This window comes from Hemicordylus capensis, chromosome 6 (genome assembly GCF_027244095.1).
Source record: "Hemicordylus capensis ecotype Gifberg chromosome 6, rHemCap1.1.pri, whole genome shotgun sequence".
Classification (NCBI taxonomy): Eukaryota; Metazoa; Chordata; class Lepidosauria; order Squamata; family Cordylidae; genus Hemicordylus; species Hemicordylus capensis.
Window position 1 is genome coordinate 27,611,224 of NC_069662.1, and position 25,076 is coordinate 27,636,299.

Here is a 25,076-nt window from a genome sequence, read left to right on the forward strand (position 1 = left end):
ATGCCTGATCCATTCCAGATACCATATGAGTATTATCAGGCAGGAGACCTACTCATTGGAGGGATTGCTTCTCAGTTTACCTGCATACTTGAGGATTTATCTTTCCATGAATTCCCAAACACAGCACGTTTTGGTGGACTTGTGTAAGGATTTCTTTTTCCTCCATAAAATGCTTTAAGCCACCACAAAAAAATTTATTCAGGAAATGGCCGGTTTATCTAGGATTTTTTTGTTGTTGGTTGGTGTTTAAAGATGCATAGGTTTGTTAGTAAGCTTAATTGGTATTACATGTGCACGTCCTACTAAATGGTATCCTTGGGTTTCCCCCCACATTGGGTTTCTTCCTCCTTTTCCCCCCTTTCCTTTGTTGCGTCACATTATATCATTAGCATTTCCCCTACTGTTTCTGCAGCCCTCCGTTTTGTCCTTCCATGTACTTCTGTGAGGGTTAGTTCCACGTGAAGGTAAAGCTTCTCAGCCACTGGTGCTGAAGAGTAAGCAGCAGCTGAGAAGAAAACAGACCTCTATAATCAGAAGGATAGAAATATAAGAATGGTAGCATAAATCAGCCACAGAGCACAATTGCCCATTCTTCCTTTTCAATAATCAATGAGACTTCCATCAGCTTATAACTTTGGATAGATTGTGACTGTGAATTCATTTTAATACAATGAATCTTCACCCCCTTCCACCTGGAGATTTCACCAGGAAATGCCCTGGTAGAAAGAAAAAAAGTCTAGGAAAAAGAAAACCTAATAACTGAAGCTATTCCAAAACTTTGGAAAGCCTGCCCTATCTTTTTTAAAAAATAATAATAACTGTATTGAAGATACGTCAACTTCAACACTAAACATCATAGAGCTGTAATAATATCAAAGTGGTATGTTATGAAAAGATGACTGATGAATAGTTGAATACCTGCCATGTATGTATTATAATTCTCCATTTAGTGCAACACCAAAGAACTACCAGCATGTCCTGTCCTTGGCATTTGCTGTGAAGAAGATCAATGAGGACCCAACAATCTTACCAAATGTCAGCCTGGGGTTCCACATCTTTGACAGCTGCTTCTGTAAAAGAATGACTTATCCGAGCACCCTGAAACTTCTTTCCACCTGGAAAAGGATTGTCCCCAGCTACAACTGTGATGAGCAAAAACGTATGATAGCACTCATTGGGGGATTAGACTCTATAGTCTCATTTCAAGTAGCTACTATCTTAGACCGCTACAAGATTCCACAGGTGAAATAAGAATGTGGTCCATAAAGATTTATCCAACTCTGACATAGTTATCTTTCTGTTAAATTATCTGAACTTCTTTTCTCGTTTGCGTGTTTGTTTGACTGATTGGTTTTGGAAGAGAAATGCATCTGACACAAAGAGATATGCTTTCCTAGTCATTCAAGAAAATAGTCAGGTTAAGGAAAACTGTTTACCATTTCATTATAGCATGCAAGTTCCGTATGGAATGCTTGGGAGATGGCTTTATTATGTGATTTCATTCCTGGGGGCAGCAACATTTCTAGTCTGACATTAAGTAGATAACACTAGTAGAATTTATTTCCTCCTCTAGCAACACGCGTAGAATTGTCTCCAAAAAGTAATCAGCTATTAAGATGTAACTGAAGTACAGTTTTAAAGTATACGGCTTTGAGATATAAGCAGCCTAAAACACAAAATGTACAAATAATACCTTCAAATTCCTCCCAGGAGCTTTCACAGGCAGCATTCAGTGTGGGCACGGGGTATGAGCAAAGCCACTTCAAATGAAATTCATAGCATTAGGGAAGCAGGCCTCTCCTCTGCTCTCAACTTTTTGTGTGTGTGTGCTTGTTCCCATTGCTTGCTTCCATGTTTTTCTTTAAGCCAAGGCAGCTTCCTATTCACATTTCTAAAGCTTGACTTGCTCTTATCATATTAATGTGAAGATAGCTGGCAGCTGTTCCATTCTATCAAAAAAACTCACTAGAATACAGGAATTTTTAAACCTGGAAATCAATCGGGACAAGCTTGAAGTCGAGAGGGAGAGCCCAAATTGTGTGTGGAGGGCTCACAACTATCTCTCACAGACTTTGGTGAGAATCTGGCTGATGTGTGAATGCACACACTCCCTTCCGGTGGAGATTCAAGGTAAAAGCCCTGTTTGGGAATGCTCCAAGTAAAAATGCATAAGAATTACTTCACAGAAGTATTTGCTTGTGGGACTTGCTTTAGCATTTTATTGGAATAATTAATGAAGTGTAAGTATAAATTCTTCCCTTCATTTTGAAACTGCATTTGTTTTTTCCCCATCTTAGATTACCTATTGTGTATTTGCTCCACTGATGCGTGCTACAGTCCAGTTCTCTTCTTTTTACCAAATGTTCCCCAGTGAAGTATATCAATATATAGGGATTGTTCACTTACTTCTGCATTTCCAATGGTCATGGGTTGGGCTCATTTCAGCGGAGAATGAAAATGGAGAAAAGTTTGTGCAGACCCTAATGCCAATGCTCTTCCAACATAAGATCTGTATAGCTCTGATTTTAAGAACTGATGCCCCAACTGACAGTTTAAACATACTGACTTTATTAAATAATATACAGTCTCTGTCCATTTCACTAAATAATTCTAATGTCAAAGTATGTGTTGTAAATGCAGACTCCCACACCAAGCCGTTCTTGATATGGTCAATACATATGCATGCAACATTTGAAAGCAATATGGAAATATCTACAGGCAAAGTGTGGATTATGACAGCCGACTGGGATTTCTCAATAGAAACATTACATAGAAATTTTGATCCACACATCTTTCATGGTGCTTTGTCTTTTGCAATTCCCTCAAATGAAGTGCGTGGTTTTAAACAGTTTCTTTGGACTTTGGATCCTAACTTACCCAAAGGAGATGGTTTTCTCGAGGTCTTTTGGGAACAGGCATTTAACTGTTTATTTTCTGAATCTAATGAGAACCTGGAAAATAATTATCTTTGTACTGGACAAGAGAAATTGGAGACCCTCCCTGGGATTTTGTTTGAAATGTCCATGACTAGCCAAAGTTACAGCATCTACAATGCAGTCCATGCAATAGCACATGCTCTACAAAAGATGTACACATCCAGACCCAAATTCAGAGCAATGACTGAACGTGATAGAAAGAAATATCTGAATCTCCAGCCTTGGCAGGTGAATATATTCTGTTTTAGAATATTTATTTATTTATTTATTTATTTATTCAATCAATCAATGTATATACCACGTGACTTCAAAGGTTCTAGGCAGTTTACAAAAAGCATGTATGTTTTATATACTTCTTTACAAAAAAATGTTCATGAAGCAGTAACGTTTTACATCAATAGCACCACTCCTTTCAAGTGTTGCCAGACTGGCTTTTTAAAAGCCAAATTCTGGGTTACGGCCCATTTGACCCACGAGTATACCCCTCAAATCTGGCCTAATATATGATGACCCAGTTAAATGCACAAAAGACTTAATCTGCACACTTTACCCTTAACTTAATAACTTCAATCTCCCTAAGACCAGATGACTCCCCTTCATCTTGGGTTGGCGAGGTGCCTTTTATCAGCTTTGTCTGATATGCCAGCTGCGTCCATTCCTTGAGATAAATGACCTCAGAACAGTAGTCACCTCCAGACTTGACTACTGCAATGCGCTCTATGTGGGGCTGCCTTTGTACATAGTCGAGAAACGGCAGTTAGTCCAGAATGCGGCAGTCAGGTCTCTGGGTCATCTCGGAGAGACCATATCACTCCTATCTTAAAAGATCTACACTGGCTGCCAATAAGTTTCCAGGCAAAGTACAAGGCTTTGTACAAGGCTTTGGTTATAACCTATAAAGCCCTTCACAGTTTGGGCCCTAGGTATTTAAGATAACGTCTTCTTTGCTATGAATCACACCACCCATTGAGATCATCTGGAGAGGTTCATCTGCAGTTGCCTTCTCCATTGCTGCCCCGAGGCTTTGGAACATACTTCCTGCTGAAATAAGAGCTTCCCCGTCTCTTACAACTTTTTTAAAGGCAGTCAAGACACATTTGTTCACCCAGGTTTAATTAGATATTGTTTTAATTGTATTTTTAATAGTTTTAAATTTTTAAATTTTAATTGTTGAAATGTTTTAATCTTTTTATCGGTTTTTATTGTAAACCACCCAGAGACTTGAGTTTTGGGCGGTATACAAATGTGTTAAAATAAATAAATAAATAAATAATGATAATAATAATAATAACACTCACTAAGCTGGGTCACACAACCACCATTAGGGGAGATGAAGTGTCTAGTCAGGGTAGGAGGGCTGGGTGTGCTTCCACTTGGCAGCCCCTAGAATTCCAAACATGAATTGTATGATTGTCTGCAAAGAGGGAGCTGGATCAGATGGTTTTTCCTCCTAGCTCAGCTAGGGACAGAATCTGGCTAGGGCATGCTCATCCAACCCAGCTTCCTCCTCTCGGATTATCACACTCTCCTTCTCCTACCTTAATGTTTGGAATTCTCACGACTGTGAATTGGAAGCATGCTTGGGTCTCCTACCCTGTCTGGGCACTCTTCCTACCCTAATGATGGTCATGTGAACTAGCCTACTCTCTCAGAGCCTCACCTCTGCCCTTTCCCCCTCAATCCACAGTATGAGTTCCAGAGATGGATGTAGATCCTGGCTCTTATCTTGTCTTCCACCACAAATCTCTGAAAACTTTTTACAAGGCTGTTAAGTCTCATGTGTTGATCCAGGCTTTAATTAGACATAGAATTTAACATTTTAAAAAAATGTTTTTAAGTTTTAATATTTTTATTTTGTTTTAATTTGTGTTTTATTGTAAACTGTCCAGAGATATGGGTTTTGGGCCATATAAAAATATGTTACATAAATTAAATTAAATATAAGTGACTCTGAAAGCAGCCCATGTATGTATATCATAATTCATGTTTGAATGTAAGGGTTTGGATAAAACAAAGAATGAACCTCCAAAGTGAATATTATATTGTAAAGCTTTATCTTTTATAGTATATTAAAAACCAAAGCTAAAAGATGTAAAAATATGAGAGAAGGATCACATTGTGGCCCTTTCCCATCATTTTATGAAATCTTCCTTGCCTCTTTTCATCTAGCTTCACCCTTTCCTGAAGAGCATCTCATTTAACAATAGTGCTGGCAACAAGGTGTTTTTTAATGAGAATGCTGAACTTGCCGGTGGATTTGATATTATTAACTGGGTAATTTCCCCCAATAAATCATTGCTAAGAGTGAAAGTAGGAGAGATTGTTCCACATGCTTCACTAGGTTACCAATGCACAATAAATGAGGAGGCCATCACATGGCACAACAAGTTTAATCAGGTGAGGTTTGAGCTAAGACTCTAAGAGACAAAGCTAAAGGTTACAGTGATCATTGCTCCTTCCTTGTTGAGAAAACACAAGCAATACCACTAAATTGCCTTGAGTAGAATATTTGGTGTAATTCCAGTCTCCAGAGGCATTATTTCGGAAATTATGTCATCTTAGAAAGCATTTTAATGAAACTCAGTTTGAGGCCCCATTCACTTTTTCAGGAACTTTGATCTATCCAAAGCTGAATTATCAAGATGAACTAGGTGGCTTACACACCAATAAAGACACAAGGCAGCATACTAGAAGAAAAGGGATACAATGTTATTAAAACACACAGCCAAATGAAGCAAGAACTTGGGTTCTCCACCCCACTTTAAAGTGCAAGAACTAGCAGCAGCTCTGAGCCAAAGTGAATTGTTTTCCCCTAAGCCTATCAGAGCAGAGTTACAGCTAGGGATGTGCATGGAACCGGTTCAGAGGCCCTTTATGGGCCTCTGAACCAGTTCGAAGAACCAGCAGTTTCGCCGGTTCGAAGGTGGTAGGTGTCTCCCTTTAAGAGGGGGGAAGGGTGCACTTACCCCTCCCGCCACTTTCCCACCAACAGTGTCGGTGTTTTTAACAGCCCATTGGGGTGGCAGTGTACCTCCCTGCCACCGTTGCACTCCTCTTCCAGATATGACCTGATGTTGCTGACACACCTGCGTGCACCCATGCACCACTTGCAGCGTGCGCAGGTACATAAAAAACTTTGGGTCATATCCGGAAGACAAGGGCAATGGAGCAGCAGGGAGGTATGCTGCTGCCCTAATGGGCTGTTTAAAATGCTGACACCAGTGGGGGGAAAGCAGTGGGAGGATAAGTGTACCCTCCCCTCCCCCTGCTCTTAAAAGAGAGACCCCTGCCACCTTTGAACCACCCCGCAATGCTTCCGTGCACATCCCTAGTTACAGTCCTAAGGGTGATTCCCGCCTGTCCTAGCCAACTATGAATGATGACAATATATCACACACACATACACAGCCTTTAAGGTTGGTGATACTCCTAGACAATTTGGAGTTCCAGTTGCAACTTCTTAAGCAGTGGCAGCACCAGGGGAAAAAAGAGGGGGAGGCACAGTCTGAAGGGGCAGTGTGCATTTTTTGGTTGGTGAGCTGTGTCCTGCATATTAGATTCCTGAAACAGAAATGCAGATTGGGGGTGTTGTCTTTTTTGAGGGGATGATTGCCCCCACTGGCACTGAGCCTGTCCTTAAGTTGCCAAGTCTCTACAACTCCTTGTTATACCAAACATGTGCCTTAGGGTCCCCATGGTCAAACTATCTCCCATCCTCATTGGCACTATACTTGCCAATGGGACAAAGGTAAGCCAAACTATGGAGAACAGAACGAGGTAGTCAAAAAGAGACCTCATCACCAGCCAATCAGGCAAATAACATTTCCTGCCTGGTCCCAAAAAGACACCCCAACAGGACAACAAATTAACCCACAGTACCTTTAGGGAAAGAGGGAGGGAAGATTCACAATACTGAGTGAAGAGCCTGGTGGGAAGGAATGAGGAATTTTATTTATTTATATGCCACCCCATTAAAAAAAGTCCCTGGGCAGTTCACGATATTTAAATGATCAAAACATTAACATAATTAAACCAATTTAAAATACAATAAAAACTCTAAAACCAAAGCTTCAAAAACACATTCTAATCATTTGATAGAGATGAGGAGTCATTCTATATCCCTAGCTATAGAGAACAGTATGAGGTAGTCAAAAAAAGACCTTATCAGCAGCTAATCAGGTAAAGGGCCTTTCCTGCTTGGACCACCAAAATGATGGGTTGTTTGGGGCAGGATTGAAGGCAGATTCACAATCCATGAAGCTCTAAAGCCCTGTGCCCCCAAGTCTCATTCAATCAGTAACATCCTCCAGCTTCAAGCTTCATTAAAGCTGGATGAGGAATAACTGCTACACCTAAGAGTGGACGCCGGTGACCAATGTCATTTCGATCCTCCTTACCCAAAGGGAAGTAACTTTGGTCATCTGCCTAGAGTATGTTCATTACAAGGTCAATGATCTGTGGACTTTCTCCTATCTTTACGGACAGGTGCTGCCCCTTGCTGTGTGTAATGAGAAATGCCATCCCGGTTACAGCAAAGAAAAGGTGGAGGGGAAGCCATATTGTTGCTACAATTGTGTTCCATGTCCACATGGGAGGATTTCAGACCAGAAAGGTAGGAGACATATTATTAGTTTTACAAATGATACTGTATATATAATGTTTCACTGGTTTTCTTTCCTTTTTTTTAGATTTTTAAAATGCTTTTGTTAGTAATATAAGTAAAAACAGAAATGTTATATCTCTGAGATTTTGACAAAAATACAAGTTTACAAACAAGATCTTATCCATCCATGGGGGAAAAAACCCAATCATAAGAAAGATACAAAAGTAGTGATAGTTTATATAAGGAGTAAAATATATGTAATTAACTAGCCACGCAAAATCTAAATCTAGGCATCCATATAGAATTTTGAGCATCCCAGGGAACCAGCTGGACAAAGAGAGGAGAACCAACCCTTCCACATAGGTAAACACCCGTGGTGTTCTGCAGTGAAAATACCCATCACAAAAATTAAACTATATTCTTTATTCTTTAGAGAGAATATAAATTTCCCCACTGCCAATTCGTCCTTCATCTGATTTAAATCCTATATGAATGAAAAGAAAAGAAAGAGAAGGAAGAAAAAAAAATCTAAAAGCTATTCAGAAACTTTCAAAAACCTAAATCTAATGAATCTGATGAAAAAAGGTAAATTTTAAAAGTTTTACAATGCTAAATAATAATTTTCTAAATAAACTGAGAGATATTAAAAGGTCAAAGATCTTTTTCGTCCCACCTTCTCTCTGAACAGCAAATAAGGGTTCCATACAGAGTAATGAATGATTTATGCAGTGAATATAAGTTCCTTTAATTATGTTGTTCATTAAGTTGAAGGGCAAATGGAATCCTAAGTACAGGTGAAACTCGGAAAATTAGAATATCGTCCAAAAGTCCATTAATTTCAGTAATGCAAATGCAAAGCGAGATAAGTCAAGCCTTAATTTGTTATAATTGTGATGATCATGGCGTACAGCTCATGAAAACCCCAAATCCACAATCCCAGAAAATTAGAATATTACATGGAACCAAGAAGACAAGGATTGAAGAATAGAACAATATCGGACCTCTGAAAAGTATACAGTGTACTGTGCTTGACTGGCCAGCAAACTCGCCTGACCTGACCCCATAGAGAATCTATGGGGCATTGCCAAGAGAAGGATGAGAGACATGAGACCAAACAATGCAGAATTGCTGAAGGCTGCTAATGAAGCATCCTGGTCTTCCATAATACCTCATCAGTGCCACAGGCTGATAGCATCCATGCCACGCCGCATTGAGGCAGTAATTGCTGCAAAAGGGGCCCAAACCAAGTACTGAATACATATGCATGCTTATACTTTTCAGAGGTCCGATATTGTTCTATTCTTCAATCCTTGTCTTCTTGGTTCCATGTAATATTCTAATTTTCTGGGATTGTGGATTTGGGGTTTTCATGAGCTGTATGCCATGATCATCACAATTATAACAAATTAAGGCTTGACTTATCTCGCTTTGCATGTAATGCGTCTGTCTCATATATCAGTTTTACCTTTTAATTTGCATTACTGAAATTAATGGACTTTTGCACGATATTCTAATTTTCCGAGTTTCACCTGTAATTGAAAAAGAATCCGAAAGTCTAGGGGGGAAAAGACCAGAGATATTCAATATCATTAGAAATCCTTATTCTGATAAGACAAGGACATTGAAAAGCTTCTGTTACAAGCTTCTGCAGTAAAAAGCTATAAAATCACATATATCTATCTCAATGCTGTAAGCAGCAGATGGAGAAATTCATCAATTCAGTGCTGTTTGTAAAAGCTTTAAAATAGGTATGTAATTTTCATAATTCCATCAGAGTAAAACATAAGCTGGATAGAATAAGTATCCAACTCTGTACCATAACTATACCGCAAAATCTTAGGCAGATCACATTAATCACTTCATATTGGCTCTCCTCTCCATAAACAACCTCAGTGGGAGGTCCAAGAATAATGGGAACATAAAAAAAGAAACAACAATGCAAAGAATCATATTGAAATCTATAAGCTCAGAAGGAATTATCTATAAGAATGTCACTAAAAACAAAGGAAATAACTACAGAAATGAATCTATCTGGCAATAATAAAAAAATATAAAATGGATTTTGAACCTCCCATCTGACTCTCCAGTTAGGCTTAGGAGAGAAAAGAGTTGCTTGTTAAGAGGAAAAGACTGATCAGCAAAGACCTAAAGCTTAAATATTATAAACATAAAGCCATAGCTGAATTCTCATCCGATGCAGCCCAAGTGCAAAATGCATTGACAGACGTTCATGACTGGTATCCAAAACCTATTAATAATAACCTAAATCAAATTATTATTATTATTATTATTATTAATCCCCCAGTGAGGCACTACCTTGACATGGTTGTGGGGCTTGCATGCTCTGATGAAGGTGAGAGCTATGCCAGAGGTCCAACCATACTGGACAGGTCTCACCAGAGGAGCCAGACAAAGAGTGCCTCTCCCATCAACAATATGGTGAGAAGTAACTTTAATAAATCTATACCGGATAGGTCATCGCCCGGGTCAACAAGGACCATGCCAGGTGCTGGAGTCCCTCAACATCTGGTGGCAAGTGGGCAACAGGACTCAGGATCTTCAGTTGAGCAACCAGGGCTGGAGACTGCAAGGTTACTGCAAGAAACGTCACTTAACCGGAAAAAATATACGAAAAACGCCAACAAGGAAATAATGATCTGCTATTACAAATCTAGTCCAACTAGAAGAAGTTACTTCAAAAGAATGTACCAAATTTGGAAAGAGAAGCATCCAGATACAGAAATAACAGAACAAAGGCTAACAGACCAGAGAAGATTCATAATAAGAGCTGGAAGAACTACAAAGAGCAACACAGGCTCAAGATTACCACCAACTGAAGAAGTTGCTCAGGCGCAGGTGGAGGAGGTGTTGGAAATCAAGGATGCCACTGTTGCTGAACTGTTTCAAAATCAAAACCAGGCAACCTCCCCTTTGCCTTCACCTCAAGAACCCGAATGCCGTTTAACAGAAAAGCAACAAGAACTAAAGCAAAAATAACTGAGCACATGAACCAAACAACCACCAGGGTTCAACTTCCAGCTCTAAAAACAGTTGCCAAAAAACAACTTGCTCAGGCATTAAAAGATGTCAATGCTGCACTTGCAGAAATAACAACCAATAATTTGCAAGAAACAAACCAACTAATGTACAGTGCAGCAACAATAACAACACAAGAGCTCGGATATAAGATCAGTGGACCTGTCAAAAAAGAAAGCAGTACATCACCTAAATGGAAGCTTAGATTAGAAAATAAAATCTCCAGGCTTAGATCAGATGCTAGTAAATTGAAAGATATGAAAGACAAGAAGCTGAAGAATGAAAACACCAAACAGTATCTGATCCAAAATACCACCTCGATTCAAGGAAAATTAGAGAAGTCCTGGAAATAATAAAGCAGCAAATAACAGCAGTGTCAAAGAAGATTAGCAGATACGAAGCCAGAATTACACAACACAGGCAGAATTTCCAATTCCAGTCGAATCAGAGACGTTTCTACCAAAGCATAGAAGGAGAAACTGCAAGAAACCTAGAAAGACCAAATAAAGAAGAAACAGTGCAATTCTGGGGGAAATTATGGGACAATCCAATAGATTATAATAAAAAAGCAGGCTGGATGAAAGAGGTAAAAAAAATGTAACCAACAAATGCAAGATCTAATAATAACACCAGAATTAATAAGTGAAAGAGCAAAGAAAATTAAAAATTGGACTGTGCCAGGCGACAATGAACTGCATGGCTTTTGGCTTAAACACCTAACAAGCCTTCATACACAACTGTCAAAACGGTTCAATCACATCTTGCAAGGAAGTGATATTGAACAATGGCTAACAGCTGGGGAAACTCATCTCATCATGAAAGTCCCAGCAAAAGGTGCAGTTCCAAGTAATTATAGACCGATAACCTGCCCGCCAACCATGTTCAAATTATTAACTGGACTAATAGCAGATGAAGTGATGCAACAATTATTAACTGTTTCTATTAACTGTTTTAATTGGGGCTGTTTTTCTTTAAGGGGTAGGTCTTAGTCTCTCTCTCCCTGTGTGTCTGAGTGTGTGTGTGAGTTAGGGTTAGGGTTAGGGTTTCCAAGGGCTAGGAGCTGATAAGAGTTCCAAATTCCAGTGTTTACTTAGTGCCTGCTTGGAGCGGGTGGAGTCAGCTAGGGCTGGGAGAATCACCACATTCCTTTCCTTTGACTCACATCCTGTGTGTCAGTTGGAAGGCTACTCTACAAAATAGGTGAAGTCCTGAGAGCATAGCGAACAGGAATAGCAAACAGGACATAGGAGTTTTGCAGGAGTTTAGCAGGAAGTGTGTGTGCGAGTTTGGAACAAACCTCTGTGATCACAAGGAGCCTGGTGGAGAAGAGAACGTAAGTACATATCCCTCCCTCGTATCCCTCATATTCTCGGGAAAGGCAGTTTGGACAGTTAAATAGCTGAATTGGGCTTAATAATAATAATAATAATAGCGATATAGCAATGGAGTTTGGACTAGACAAGTGTGCTGCATTAATAATGAAAAGAGGGAAAATAACAAAAATAGAAGGAATGGATCTACCCAATGGAAGCAACATCAAGAACCCAGAAGAGAAAGAACATTACAAATACCTGGGCATTCTCCAGGCTGATAACATTGCACACACTGAAGTTAAAAGAAAAATTGGAAGTGAATACATCAGGAGAGTTAGAAAAATCCTCAAGTCCAAACTCAATGGCGGGAACACCATATACGCCATAAACACCTCGGCTATACCTGTTATCAGATACACTGCAGGAATAATAGACTGGACCCAGGCAGAGCTAGAGCCGCTAGATCGTAAGACCAGGAAAATCATGACCATCAATCATGCTCTGCATCCCCGCAGTGATGTCGATAGGCTATACCTTCCTCGCAGCTCAGGTGGAAGAGGAATGCTGCAAGTCCATCAAACAGTAGAGGAGGAGAAAAGAGGCCAATGAAACAAAGCAGGCCTAGAAGAAAGAACAAGTCAAGAACCGAGCAGAAAAATGGAAAAAGAAGCCACTGCATGGTCAATATTTGCACAATATAAGTGGAAAATCAGACATCACCAAGACCTGGCAATGGCTTAAGAATGGCAACTTGAAGAAAGAAACAGAGGCTTTAATACTGGCTGCACAAGAACAGGCACTAAGAACAAATGCAATAAGAGCCAAAGTCGAAACATCCACAACAAACAGCAAGTGCCACCTTTGTAAAGAAGCAGATGAAACAGTGGACCACCTAAGCCGCTGTTGTAAAAAGATCGCACAGATTGACTACAAACAAAGGCATTACAAGGTAGCAGGGATGATACACTGGAACATCTGCAAAAAATACAAGCTACCTGTAGCCAAGAATTGGTGGGACAATAAAATTGAAAAAGTTGAAGAAAATGAAGATGTAAAAATATTATGGGACTTCCGACTACAAACAGACAAACATCTGCCACACAATACACCAGATATAACTGTAGTCAAGAAGAAAGAAAAACAAGTTGAAATAATCGACATAGCAATACCAGGAGATAGCAGAATAGCAGAAAAAGAAATAGAAAAAAATCACAAAATACAAAGTTCTACAAATTGAAATTGAAAGGCTGTGGCAGAAAAAGACCAATGTAATCCCAGTGGTAACTGGCACCCTAGGTGCAATTCCAAAAGACCATGAAGAGCACCTCAACACCATAGGGGCCACAGAAATCACCATCAGCCAATTACAAAAAGCGACTTTACTGGGAACAGCCTATATTTTGCGACGATATCTATAAAAACCAACAGTATTGATGATAAAATTCAGCCATCCCAGGTCCTTGGGAAGGACTTGATGTCTGGATAAAACAAACCAGTCAATAATACCTGTCTGACTGTGTAAACAAGAATAAATAATAATATGTATGGAAGAAATGAATAATAGTATGGAATTTAAGAAGGAGGAAAGAAAAGAAGAAAGGGGGAGGAGTTAATTCCAAGAGAAAAAGGGTTTTATGAAATGTAAATATAAAGTCTGGGACTCTCAGTCTTCTGCAAGTCAGATAATTAACCCATAGTTTAAAAAGAAAAAAGAAAAAGCGAGAGAGGAGGAAAAGGAATTTTATAAAATACTAATATGAAATCTGAGGCTCTTGATCTTCCAGAAACCAGATAATTAACACATGATTAGAAAAAACAAAAAACAAAATAAAAATAGAGAATAGAGAAAAACATTGCCCTTTGGTATAAAGATTTCCCACTTCATAAAATTCTTGATAATAGCTGTTAAATTAACAGGGAATACATAAGTCAAGTCTTCATGTTGGAAATAACTAATTACACGTACAAGACAAAAATATAACAGTAATCATAAACTGAATGTATACATATATAAACTAATCTCCCTAGTCCTTGTGATACTTCTGCAAATAATAACAGGGAATCCAGTGCAGAAAAACGATAAAAAATCTACTTTCAGTAATATCTATTCAACCTTATAATTTCAACTAAAAAGTTCAACTATATGCCCTTAAACACAGATCTCCCTATTACCAATATCTCAGATTTGTTATTTTATAAGAGGGAATGAAACTGAGTATATTCACATTGAATAAGCTAAACAAAAGTAATAACTAACATTACAGATTGGGCATATATGTCTGTTGGTGTATATCAATTGATATAGCCTAGATGTATAAATTTTTCCCTTAAAATAAGTCAAGAATTTTTTTTTTTTTAAACAAACCTCACTAGTGGGGAAAAAAGGATAAGGGCAATGAATTTACAAAGGAGGGAAAAGGAAAGAAAACCCTATTACCTATTTCCAGAAAATAAAATCAAGTCCAATTAGATAGTATTAAAAATCTTTGGAGTACCATCAAAGGTTTAACAAGAGAGCCTTAACAAACATTTCCAATAGATATCAAAGCTCTGCAGGGAGACTAAACAATGCCGGAACTAGACAAAGAGAAACTTGTACGTGAGAAAATGTGTTATTAGGTTACATGTAGTGAACATCCCCCACCACCTGCACCCTTGAGCAGCCAAAAAAAGTCTTAGTTCTTCTATTGGTGATTATTCCAATTTGCAGATGCTAAGTTTTGGGGCTGACTTCTAAGTAAGATTAACAATGCTGAGTGATGTTTGTACTCCATCAGTAGTGTGTTCATCCAATAAGCAGAGAAACAAAATAGTCCAGAAGATGCCAAACCATTCCAAATTATATCTTCTCCCTCATTTTCCATCATCATAATTCGTAATAATTACAAGGACTAAAATTTAAGAGACCCTTTTCCAAAGAAAGCTTCTGTTGCCAAATTTCAAAGTAGTACTGTATTTAAACCATCTGTTCCATCCCCATTTCAGTACTGCTGAAGGTACAAAGCAAAAAATAAGCAAAGAACTTAATTACCAGTCATAAAAGAGTTTTATCATTACCAAGAGTCCACTGCTGTAAAAAACAGTAATTAATCACTTGAGCATCCAATGTTTTCCATGGCCACTTGCAGGAGTTCTTCAAATGAAAGTAAGAACTAATTAATGAAAGTACTTCAAATGAAAGTAAGAACTAATTCACCGACAATCATATAAGGCTTCTTTTCTCCTTCAGCCAACTCTCCTCAAATGCTGTTTACCTCTGGCAGAGTCAGTGGGAGGTTCAAAAAATAAAGGAAACAGGAGAATAAAGAAAGGCAAAGAGAAAAGCAGAATAAATGCCAAAAAATCTTACAAGCTCAAAAGCCATGGTCATCTCAGAGATTTCAAAGGAAAGGGGGGAAAAGTGGATAGTTGGCAGGCCGTTCCTTGGTAGGCAGGTGACAAAGCCTCTCTCCATTCAGCCTGATGCATAGCGCAGGAAGGTCTCTCCCGGGAGTCATCCAGGGGTCCTCCAGACTTTTTCAAGCCTGGAATCTCCCCAGACATACCCCCATCGGGTGAAGGGGGGGAGCCAAGCCCTGCTTTTGCATTCCAATCTCCATCTTGCCGATAAGAGATAATTAGACCAAACGGTAGCAAAAGCTCCTGGCAATCAGTTAGTCAGTTGCTTCTCAGTGGGACGCCATCTTGCCTCCCGGGACACTGGTTTTCTTTCACTGCTAGTTCAGTTCTCGAAAACATAGTCAATAAGGATGAGCAAGCTTCCCCTACTCCTCAGGTTCTAATTGGATAGGGACTGGAAGAAATCTCAGTTATTCCTCACAAATTATCATAGAACTACTTTGGCTCATTTATTAGAAACCCAGGAATAGGATTCCTGACCTATTGGGACTACTGATCAAATGCATTCTAGTTCCAAAGCTCACAGAACAATCCAAAATCTCACATGCAGAATCTGGACTAGTCTGGAGATGCTAGAGGCATCTCCAAGACACTTATTGATTAAAAAAAAATACTTCTATACAATTCATCAGCAGACATTCCATTCATAATTCACAAGATGAAATGGAAAAATGGTAAAAGCAGAATATAACCAGCACAATTATGGCGGGGGGGGAGGATAGGAGCAATAAACAGTCAAATCATAAAAGCTTGATGTGATAAACCTGGAAAAATGAAAATGTTTTTGACTGGTGCTGAAAATAAACATATGTACCGGTAAATCTTCCATGGAAAGAGCACCAGCACTCTAGATAAGAATGTAACCACAGAAGTGCTGTGCCCTCAATTCAATACCTAGACAATCTGTCCAGAAAGACATCAGGGTTTATGGCACTAAAAGCTGATAAGAGGTCCAAGGCAGTTATCAGGGTGTATACACACACCCCTTCTTCTCTAAGGATAGCTCAGAGTGGTCAAGGCAGATCCTATGCCCAGACCAGACCTGAAACCAGACTGAAATTGATCCAGATAATCAGTTTCATCCAAGAGAGCGTAGAGTTGCATGGAAGCCACTCTCTTAAGAACTTTGCCCAAGAAGGGGATATTTCCCCAGACCCCGGCCCAAGAAGACACTTAGACATTCTTTATGGGTAAAGGGCCACTCTTTATTAATTAATTAACAACCAGCAAAGGCGAACTGAACAGTGGGTGATGAATCACCAACGAAACAGTGCGGGCTCCTAGGCAAGGGCTAGGATTACCCTCATCCTACCCATTGCCACTTTGGGCGACACACCCTGGCTCCGGAAAGGGGGCAGGCACGCCCTGCCCTATTCCATCAAAGCCAACCACCCCCTTAGAAGAGGGGACCTGGACAGCTCCCGGTATTCACCCCCCCGGACCGCGCAGCCCAAAGGATGGTGAAGACCTGGAGCAGGTTTCATGGCCATCAATTACTCCCCGCGCCGCACAGGCAACAAAGGAGCGATTAACCAATCCACCTTTAAATATCCAAGGGTGCTCACCGATACTATACCTTGCTTACCCCTCAGCCCGCACTGTTACCGCCACCCAGGGAGGTTAGCCCACGCTTGACCTCCCTGCCCCACCACTGCCCAAAAATTCAGCAAGCCTCCCCTGTATGTTACCTAAATATAGATCACAACCAAGCTCCGAAAGGTGAACCCCATCGGCACGATATAACTCGGGAAGACGAGCCACCACATTAGGGTGGTGTATTACAGCACCACCAGCAGCTATCACAAGTTTCCCAATTGCGGCTGAAGCTTTGCGCCTAGCCTTTTCTAGACAAAGCCCCGAACGGGCATTCCGCCACACCCTACGCTGCAGCCAATTAACCCAGAGAATAAGCACCCCGGGCATCCATTCCTGCAATAAGGACAAATCAGAGGAGGCCTGCTGAACAATAGACAGGCCAGTCCGCTTGCCTAGGTCATTTTCCCCTAAATGCAAAACCAAGATGTCGGGCGGGGAAAATCTATCTAAGTGCTCCCTAAGCGCGGGCAGTAGCTGGTTCCAGAGCATCCCACGCATGCCCAACCAGTACACAGCAGCCCGTCTTCCAAACCCAAGCTGGGATCCCCAACGAGACGTGCTAGCCCGCTTGAAGGCCCAAAAGACCAGCGAGTGGCCGCACAACAGGATCCGTACTGGAGCCACCGATCCCCCAACACCTGCCAAGGGAAAAACACAATCAATAGCAGCCGAAAAAAGCCCGCTGTCAGTGCACATAGCGTCTGACCGCCACGGACTTCCACCTCCCAATCCTCCGAACCTCCGCTTCCTGGAGGCCCAACCTCGTGGCAGTAGTAGCTGCCCCAATGCGGAAAGAGTGAAGCGTAATTCCCTCAAGGGGAGCCAGGGCCGCGCTAAGGGCCTTTTTAATCACTGAAAGAAACTGATACTGGGTAAGAGGAGTCCGATCCGAATGCGCGAACAAACACCCCCCAGAGTCCGGTCCCAGAGCCACATAGGCTCTGAGGGCCGACACCGGGCAAATTTGCCTATCCCCAGCGGCCGCCAAGCGAACCGTCTGGCCCCTCCCCCGCTGATCCGTCTTAGAGCGGCGAAGAAAAAGCTGCGCCTCTTCTCCTGACAATGACAGGTCGGAGAACTGCAGACAACGGTCACGAGGGGAAACCCTGCTGCGCGGGAGCAGCTCCCCGGGGCGAAAGGCTCCGAAAAAAAGCCACTAAAACCGCAGCCCGGAACAAAGACACCTCCCAAGAATCTGCACAGCACCCGGCTAACTGACTGAGTGTAGCGGTCACCATATCCAGGGTAAAGGGCCGCCTAGAGTCTCCAGGGCCAGGGTCAGCCCTGGCCCAGCCCTCCAGCATGCGCCGCACGCGAGGGTCGGAGGAAAAATCACCCACCCCCCTCACCTGCGCCTCAAATGCAAGGGCAGCTAAATAACCACCCAGGGTGGACACGGCCCGTCCCGCTCTGCGTAACGTGACTAGGAACTGTTGCAGCTGACCCACGGGGACCCGCCAAACCTCAGGCAAACCTTCAGCCCTTCGAAAAATGGCAAAAGCCTCAAGCTTGGCTGCGTAGCTAACTCTGGTGCCAGGCGCCAGAGACGCCGCTATCGCCTGCTGCGCCTCCACCTGCCAAGCTGCCAAAGGAAAGCCAGCATGGGGTCCGGGTGCAGAGAAGCCTCGGGAGCTAACGCTCTGAATCTGTCCACCTGGAAACGAGACAGAGCGTCAGCGATGTCGTTCCGAATCCCCGGCACATGGCGGGAGCGGAACAAAATGTTGGCCCGCAAACACTGCAAAACTAAAGCTCTGACCAGAACCAGAACCCTAGCGGAGCGCGAAGACTGAGAGTTGACAACCTGCACCACTGCCTGGTTGTCGCACCAGAAACGAACTGAGGAGTCAGCAAACTCCTCAGCCCAGATGTGAACTGCCACCACTATTGGGAACAGTTCCAAAAAGGTCAAATCCCGCGTGACCCCGCGTTCAAACCAGTCCCGAGGCCAGGGAGCAGCACACCAGCGGCCCCTAAAGTAAAGCCCAAAACCTGCACCTCCAGCAGCGTCCGAATGGACCTGCAGATCAGCCTCTAAAAGCTGCTCCTGTCTCCAAAAAGTAACCCCATTGTAGCCGGCCAGAAAAGACTCCCAAAGGGACAAATCAGCCCTGACCCCTTCAGTAACCCGGACCCTGTGATGGGGAGCGCGCAGGCCCATTGTCAAGTCACAGATCCTACGCAGAAAGGCCCGACCAGGGGCAACAACCCTGCAAGCAAAGTTAAGATGCCCCGTTACCACCTGAAGCTCCCTAAGGGAGGCTTTACGGGCCCGCCCTAAGGCCCTAAGCAGCTCCACCAGCACCAGTAGTTTAGCCTGCGGGAGTCTAGCACAACCAGCAAGCGTATCAATCTCAATACCCAAGAAGGAAAGCCGGGTAACTGGCCCTTCAGTTTTATCCTTAGCCAGCGGTACCCCAAGCTCCTCCGCCAGCCCCATAAAGGAGCGCAACAAGCGGTGGCATTCCCCTGAATTGCCCCTACCGACAAAAAGAAAATCGTCTAAATAATGAGCTGTAGATTGAAGGCCCGCCCTACGCCTGACCGCCCATTCCAAAAAAGAGCTGAAAGCCTCAAAGGCGGCACAAGAGATCGAGCAACCCATTGGCAAGGCCCGATCAAAATAGAACTGGCCAGCAAATGTGAAGCCCAGCAACTCAAAGTCGTCCGGATGAACGGGCAGCAGGCGAAAGGCGGATTCAATATCACATTTGGCCAAAAGGGCCCCTGGGCCCTGACCCCTAACTACTCTGACTGCCTCATCGAAGGAAGTGTAACGAACCGAACACAAACTATCGGGGATGCCATCATTGACAGACAACCCTTTGGGATACGAAAGGTGGTGAATTAACCGGAATTCACCAGGAACCTTTTTAGGAACCACTCCAAGGGGCGAGGTTCGTAACCGGGGAAAAGGAGGGGCATCGAAGGGGCCTAACACCCTACCTGCCACCACCTCCTTAGTAATCTTCCGTAATAACACATCCTCCTTGCCTACCACAGATCTAAGATTACGAGGACTCCCTAGCCCCCGGCGTGCAGAGGAAGGAATCCGGAAGCCATCCCGAAAGCCCAAAAGTAGATAAGAGGCTGCCAACCGGTCAGGGTAGTCCATCAGCAAGCGCTCTAACACGTCAAGCCTGATGGGGCTGGGGCCCCTTACCCGAAGGGGGTGGGGGGGGACCACCCTTCCGATTGTTTCCAGGCCTAAACTTGGACCCGGGACCACCAGGTTTGGCTCGGGAGCACGATGTACTGGGGTGCTTTGCTCCGCAAAAACCGCATGCATGCCTGAAGCGACAGGGGAAGTGAGAGCACTTGCCGCTGGTGTTATACTCCCAGCAGACCAGATGGGGTTGAACCCACTGCTGGCCCGCCCCCGCTGCGGCCGAAACCCCGGAAGGCCTGGACAACAAGTGTCCACTATCCGAGCGGTCACCTTCAACTGGGCGAGCTGGAGACATGATCACCAGCCATAGTTCCTGCAGAGGTGTATCCCACGGCAGAGCGGGATCCAAAGCTGCCCTCATACGGAAACTCTCATCATAACGGATCCATGAAGATCCAGCAAAATCTGAGACAGCACGGTGAATGATATCCATATACTTCAGGAGAGCCGGGCCCCGAGCCGGCTGCGCCTGAAGTATCACGCCCATGTAGATAGTAAAGCCAGACAGCCAGTTATTCCATGTTTTTTCCACTGGCTTTCTCTTGGTGGCCTCATGCTCCTTGCAAGACTCACCCTCCTTATGTTTAACTTCTGGTTCCCTAAACAGAAGACTAAAGATGTCTACATACTCCCCTTTGAGAATCTTTTCCCTGGTAGAAGGCAACAAGTGATCCCCTAGGGGAAGGCCCATGCCCCCATAGGGGGCGTGCTGGGCCGAAGGCAGAATCCCCATTGGGTAATACCCAGGCCGATTAGCGGCATTCTGCTCTGAAGAAGGAAAACTGGGGGAGGGGAACGGGCCACTCGCAGGCCGCCCGCCCAACCATACCTGCTCTGCTGCACCCTGTGTACCAGCCGTGACCCCAGGAAACGCCAAAGGAAAACCCATGCCCAAGTGTTGTGTATAGGGGGACCAGTAGGAAGCTGGTCCCCATCCACCCATGGCAGGAATCGGCCAGGGAACAGCAGGCCACTGGCCGGAGCCGCCGGGAGGTGTCGGTGCTGCTGGCTCACCCGGCACCAACGGCATAGCCGGATCTGCAGGCGGATGTCCAACCGAAGCGACAGGCACAGGCAGCGATGACGCAGGAACATCAGGAGCCGGGTCCACGGGAGATGGCAGCACAGGAACAGGCGGAGCCGGGGCTGGTCCCTCAGGAGCAGAAGGCGCTTCCGGCCCCCCGGGGGGGGCCAGGCCTGATGGGTTCAATCCTCTCTCCAGCGCCTCCAACCTGCTAGAAATAGACGTTAGTAGCTGACTCCTGGCAGACCCCCTGGTCCGCCGGGGAACCTTGGGAGGCGGAGCCCCACCCCCGCCAGAAGGCCCGGCCCCCGGGTCAGAAGGAGCAGCCTTCGCCTTCTCCAGCGCCTCCATACGGGTGATTAAGCCACGAATAAGAGCCATTTCCTCATCTTCCTCCTCTGAGGAAGAAGGAGGGGGTGCAGGCCTCTTAGGCGGACGAACGGGACGCCCCCCTTTCTTTTCTTTCGCCTTACGGGGCATCACAGCACACAATACCAGATAGGAGTAAAAAATAAACACAGACAAAAAACCCCCCAAAGCAAGCCCCAAAGCCCAGAGGAAGACTTGTAACCACAGGCCTGCAAAGGCCCCAGCAAAATCAGTAGCCCAAACTAGGAAAAGCCACCAGCACCTTCCCAAAACAGGAAAATGGGGGCCCCCGGAAGCCACCCGCCCCCGCACCGGACCCCACACCCTGGCTTGTCCACCCCCCAGTGGCTAAGGGACCCGCAAACCCAACAGGCCGAAGCCCAGAAGCAAAGAAATACGCCGCGACGAGAAGGCTCCACCGGGCCGGAACAACCCCCGCAGCAGCAGCCGTGCCTCTCCGGGGCTACCCCCGACAAGCCCAGAAACCTGTTGCCGCCGCGACGGAACCACCGCCGAAAGCCCCCACGCCCGCTTTCGGGCGAAACCCCCCCCCCCACTAGAGGAGAAAGGAGCTCGACTAAAGAGCTCCTCTCTCGCCGACAATCCAAAAGGACTGGTCGGCTCCGAGCGTGGAACGGCCGTTTTCGGCCGAAACCACGCCCACCAAGCCCGGCCAGCCAATCAGGACCCTTCTTGGTCCTCGTGCTGAGCTGGGCTGGGGAAAAGGACCTCCCCGCAGCACGAGGCAGAGGGGAGGGGAACTTTTCAGTCAGTTGATTATGGTTACAATCCTGAGGGTCCAAGGGGGCACCTTAGGATCACCCTCAGAATGTCTAACTCAAGTCAAATGGGACTGCTCCACTTGTAAAGAGGTGTTCATCAACTCCTGGACCCAGCCAATTGTTCCTATTTGGCCACATGGCTGATTGCTTGCTCTCAGAAATTGTGTCCTCACTTTCAGCAATTTGGTGCTGATTATATTCTCCTCCCTCTCATCCTCTTCCTCCTCCTCCTCCTCCCCGTCCTCTTCCTCCTCCTCCCCCTCCTCCTCCTACTACTACCACCACCACCAGAGGTGTAGCTATAATTGACCAGATGGGTTCCAAGAACCCTGCCCCCACCAGCTCCTGAGGGCCCCCCAGATCCACACTATTTTCTTCATCATCTCCCCCACTCCAAGGGGCTGCTGGGGAGAGGGGTGAACATGGGCCTCCTCTTCCCTAGCTATGCCCCTGAATACTACTCATAGGGGGATTCTCACCATCTGTGGAAAGAGGGCTTAGGGAGCTTAGCCCGCTTTCCATGGATTAAGGGGACCACCGGTCTCACAGGCGAGCCCAGTTTCCCCAAAGCGGGTAACCCGCTTAAATACCCTTTCCCTTAAACAGGGTTAGCGGAGTGAGCGCTCTGCTAACCCTGGTTTTTTGATTGTGTATTGCCGTGGCACAGCAACACATGAGGAGACCTCCAGACGGGAGACTGCAAGCAGCCTCCCGGGCTTGGGGGTCTCTCCAGCATGCCCCACGCACTTACGCAGGGCATCCTGGAACGTCCAGTGGCCGCGTGGCCCCCGATCCCCACAGCCCCTGCCAGCTCCGTGACGGAGCCTGCAGTTGTATGGGCAGCCAATCTGGCTGCCCGGGGCTGTAGTAGTGATCATCTGCAGGGAGAGCAGGCTCTCCCCACAAACCCCTTTCTGGCGAGTCTTACTGATTGTGAGACTCGCCTCATATACTGCTTTTCACAAAACCTTCCAAAGCGATTTATATAGATACATAAATAAGATGGTTCCCTGTCCCCAAAGGGCTCACAGTTTAAAAAGAAACATAAGATAGACTCCAAGAACAACCACAGGAGGGATGCTATGCTGGAGGTGGATAGGGCCAGTTGCTCTCCCCATGCTAAATATAAGAGAGCTGTCCCTTTAAGAGGTGCCCCTTTGCTCAGTTATCAGGGATTCTTCTGCCCATCATTGGGCCTGAGCTCTTGACAAATAACGAGGTCGTTCACACAATCGAAAACTGTGTTCTACCCAGGTTTGGAAGCTGTGTATACTCCTGAATTTTGATTGTGTGGAAGCAAGGTTAGAGGAAAACCTGAGTAGAAGTGATTAGAGGAAACCTGGGTAGAGGAAAACCTGGGTAGCTTTTTCTCCTACCTTGCTTCCACACAATCACTTCTACCCAGGTTTTCCTCTAACCTTGCTTCCACATAATCAAAAATTGAGAGAACACACAGTTCCCAAACCCAGGTAGAACACAGTTTTTGATTGTGTGAGTGACCTCAACAACTATTCTTAAGAACAAGGTGGGAGGTTCTCCTCAAATGACACAGAAGGTAGTTTGTCCATTGGGAATGGCAGGGTGGATCAGGATTTCTTTTAAGGCAGTGTGTGTTGCTTTCCTTTATTGGAGAGCTTGGTTACTGGGCAGGGCACTAAGTGATTCCATCAGAAGTCAGTGAAATAGCTGGGAAAATTTAAACCACAGTAACATTATAAGGATACTCACTAGTTTGCTTATTTGGCTTTCCCAATATTCTGTTATTTCCTTTTATTTTTTATTTATTTTTAAAATAAATCTGTGTTCATTCTATTTTGCTAGTTTCATAGATGTCCCTCCCCCCCACCACCGCCACACGCTCTAATGACCGTCTCAGTAGTGTATGTTGAGAATAAGGCTGAATAAAGCAAGAAAAGGTCGCTTATAGTGATTTATTTTATTCTTCAGATATGGATTATTGTTTCCAATGCCCAGCAGATCAGTTTCCAAACAGAAACCATGATCAATGCCTTCCCAAGGTTGTACATTATCTCTCTTTCTCGGAACCCTTGGGGACCACTTTGGCTTCCTTGGCTCTGTCTTTAGCTCTGATCACAGCTTTGGTACTGGGAATTTTCATCAAGAACCGGAACACACCCATCGTCAAAGCCAACAATCAAGACCTCACCTACACTCTATTAATCTCACTCTTGCTGTGCTTCCTTTGCTCCTTCCTGTTCCTTGGTCAGCCTCAGGCAGTGACCTGCTTTTTACAACAAACCGCTTTTATCATCGTCTTCTCAGTGGCCGTTTCGTGTGTATTGGCAAAAACCACAACTGTGGTTCTAGCATTCATGGCAACCAAACCAGGATCCAGGATGAGAAAATGGGTGGGGAAGAGACTGGCTAACTCTGTTATCCTTGCTTGCTCCCTTATTCAATCCAGTATTTGTGCTGTATGGTTATTTACTGCTCCCCCATTCCCTGATTTGGACGTGCATTCTCTGGCTGAAGAAATCATACTGGAGTGCAATGAAGGATCAGTCACTATGTTTTACTGTTCCCTGGGATACCTGGGAATTCTGGCTATTATCAGCTTCATTGTGGCTTTCCAAGCCAGAAAGTTGCCAGATAGTTTCAATGAAGCCAAGTTCATCACTTTCAGCATGTTGGTGTTTTGCAGTGTTTGGTTGTCCTTTGTTCCGTCCTACCTGAGCACGAAGGGGAAATATATGGTGGCAGTTGAGATCTTTTCCATTGTGGCTTCTAGTGCTGGGGTATTGGGTTGTATATTTTTCCCCAAATGCTATATGCTTCTTCTGAGGCCTGAAATGAATAATAGAAGACATATAATTGTCAAGAATTTTTAA

General features: G+C 44.3%; 1 protein-coding gene across 1 annotated transcript; it reads left to right on the forward strand.

Moving 5' to 3' along the window:
• LOC128331037 (vomeronasal type-2 receptor 26-like) lies at positions 1–25,076 on the forward strand. The gene is made up of 5 exons (XM_053264402.1): positions 1–143; positions 951–1,242; positions 5,106–5,333; positions 7,422–7,548; positions 24,175–25,076. Exons 1-5 carry the CDS (start codon positions 1–3, stop codon positions 25,074–25,076), a joined length of 1,692 nt encoding a protein of 563 aa, XP_053120377.1.

Excerpts from the sequence above, each read along its gene's own strand:
- LOC128331037 (XM_053264402.1), top strand. The coding sequence starts at position 1 with ATGCCTGATCCATTCCAGATACCATATGAGTATTATCAGGCAGGAGAC. Across the intron at positions 144-950 it reads GCACGTTTTGGTGGACTTGT|TGCAACACCAAAGAACTACC; the intron begins GTAAGGATTTCT and ends TTCTCCATTTAG. Across the intron at positions 1,243-5,105 it reads ACCGCTACAAGATTCCACAG|CTTCACCCTTTCCTGAAGAG; the intron begins GTGAAATAAGAA and ends CTTTTCATCTAG.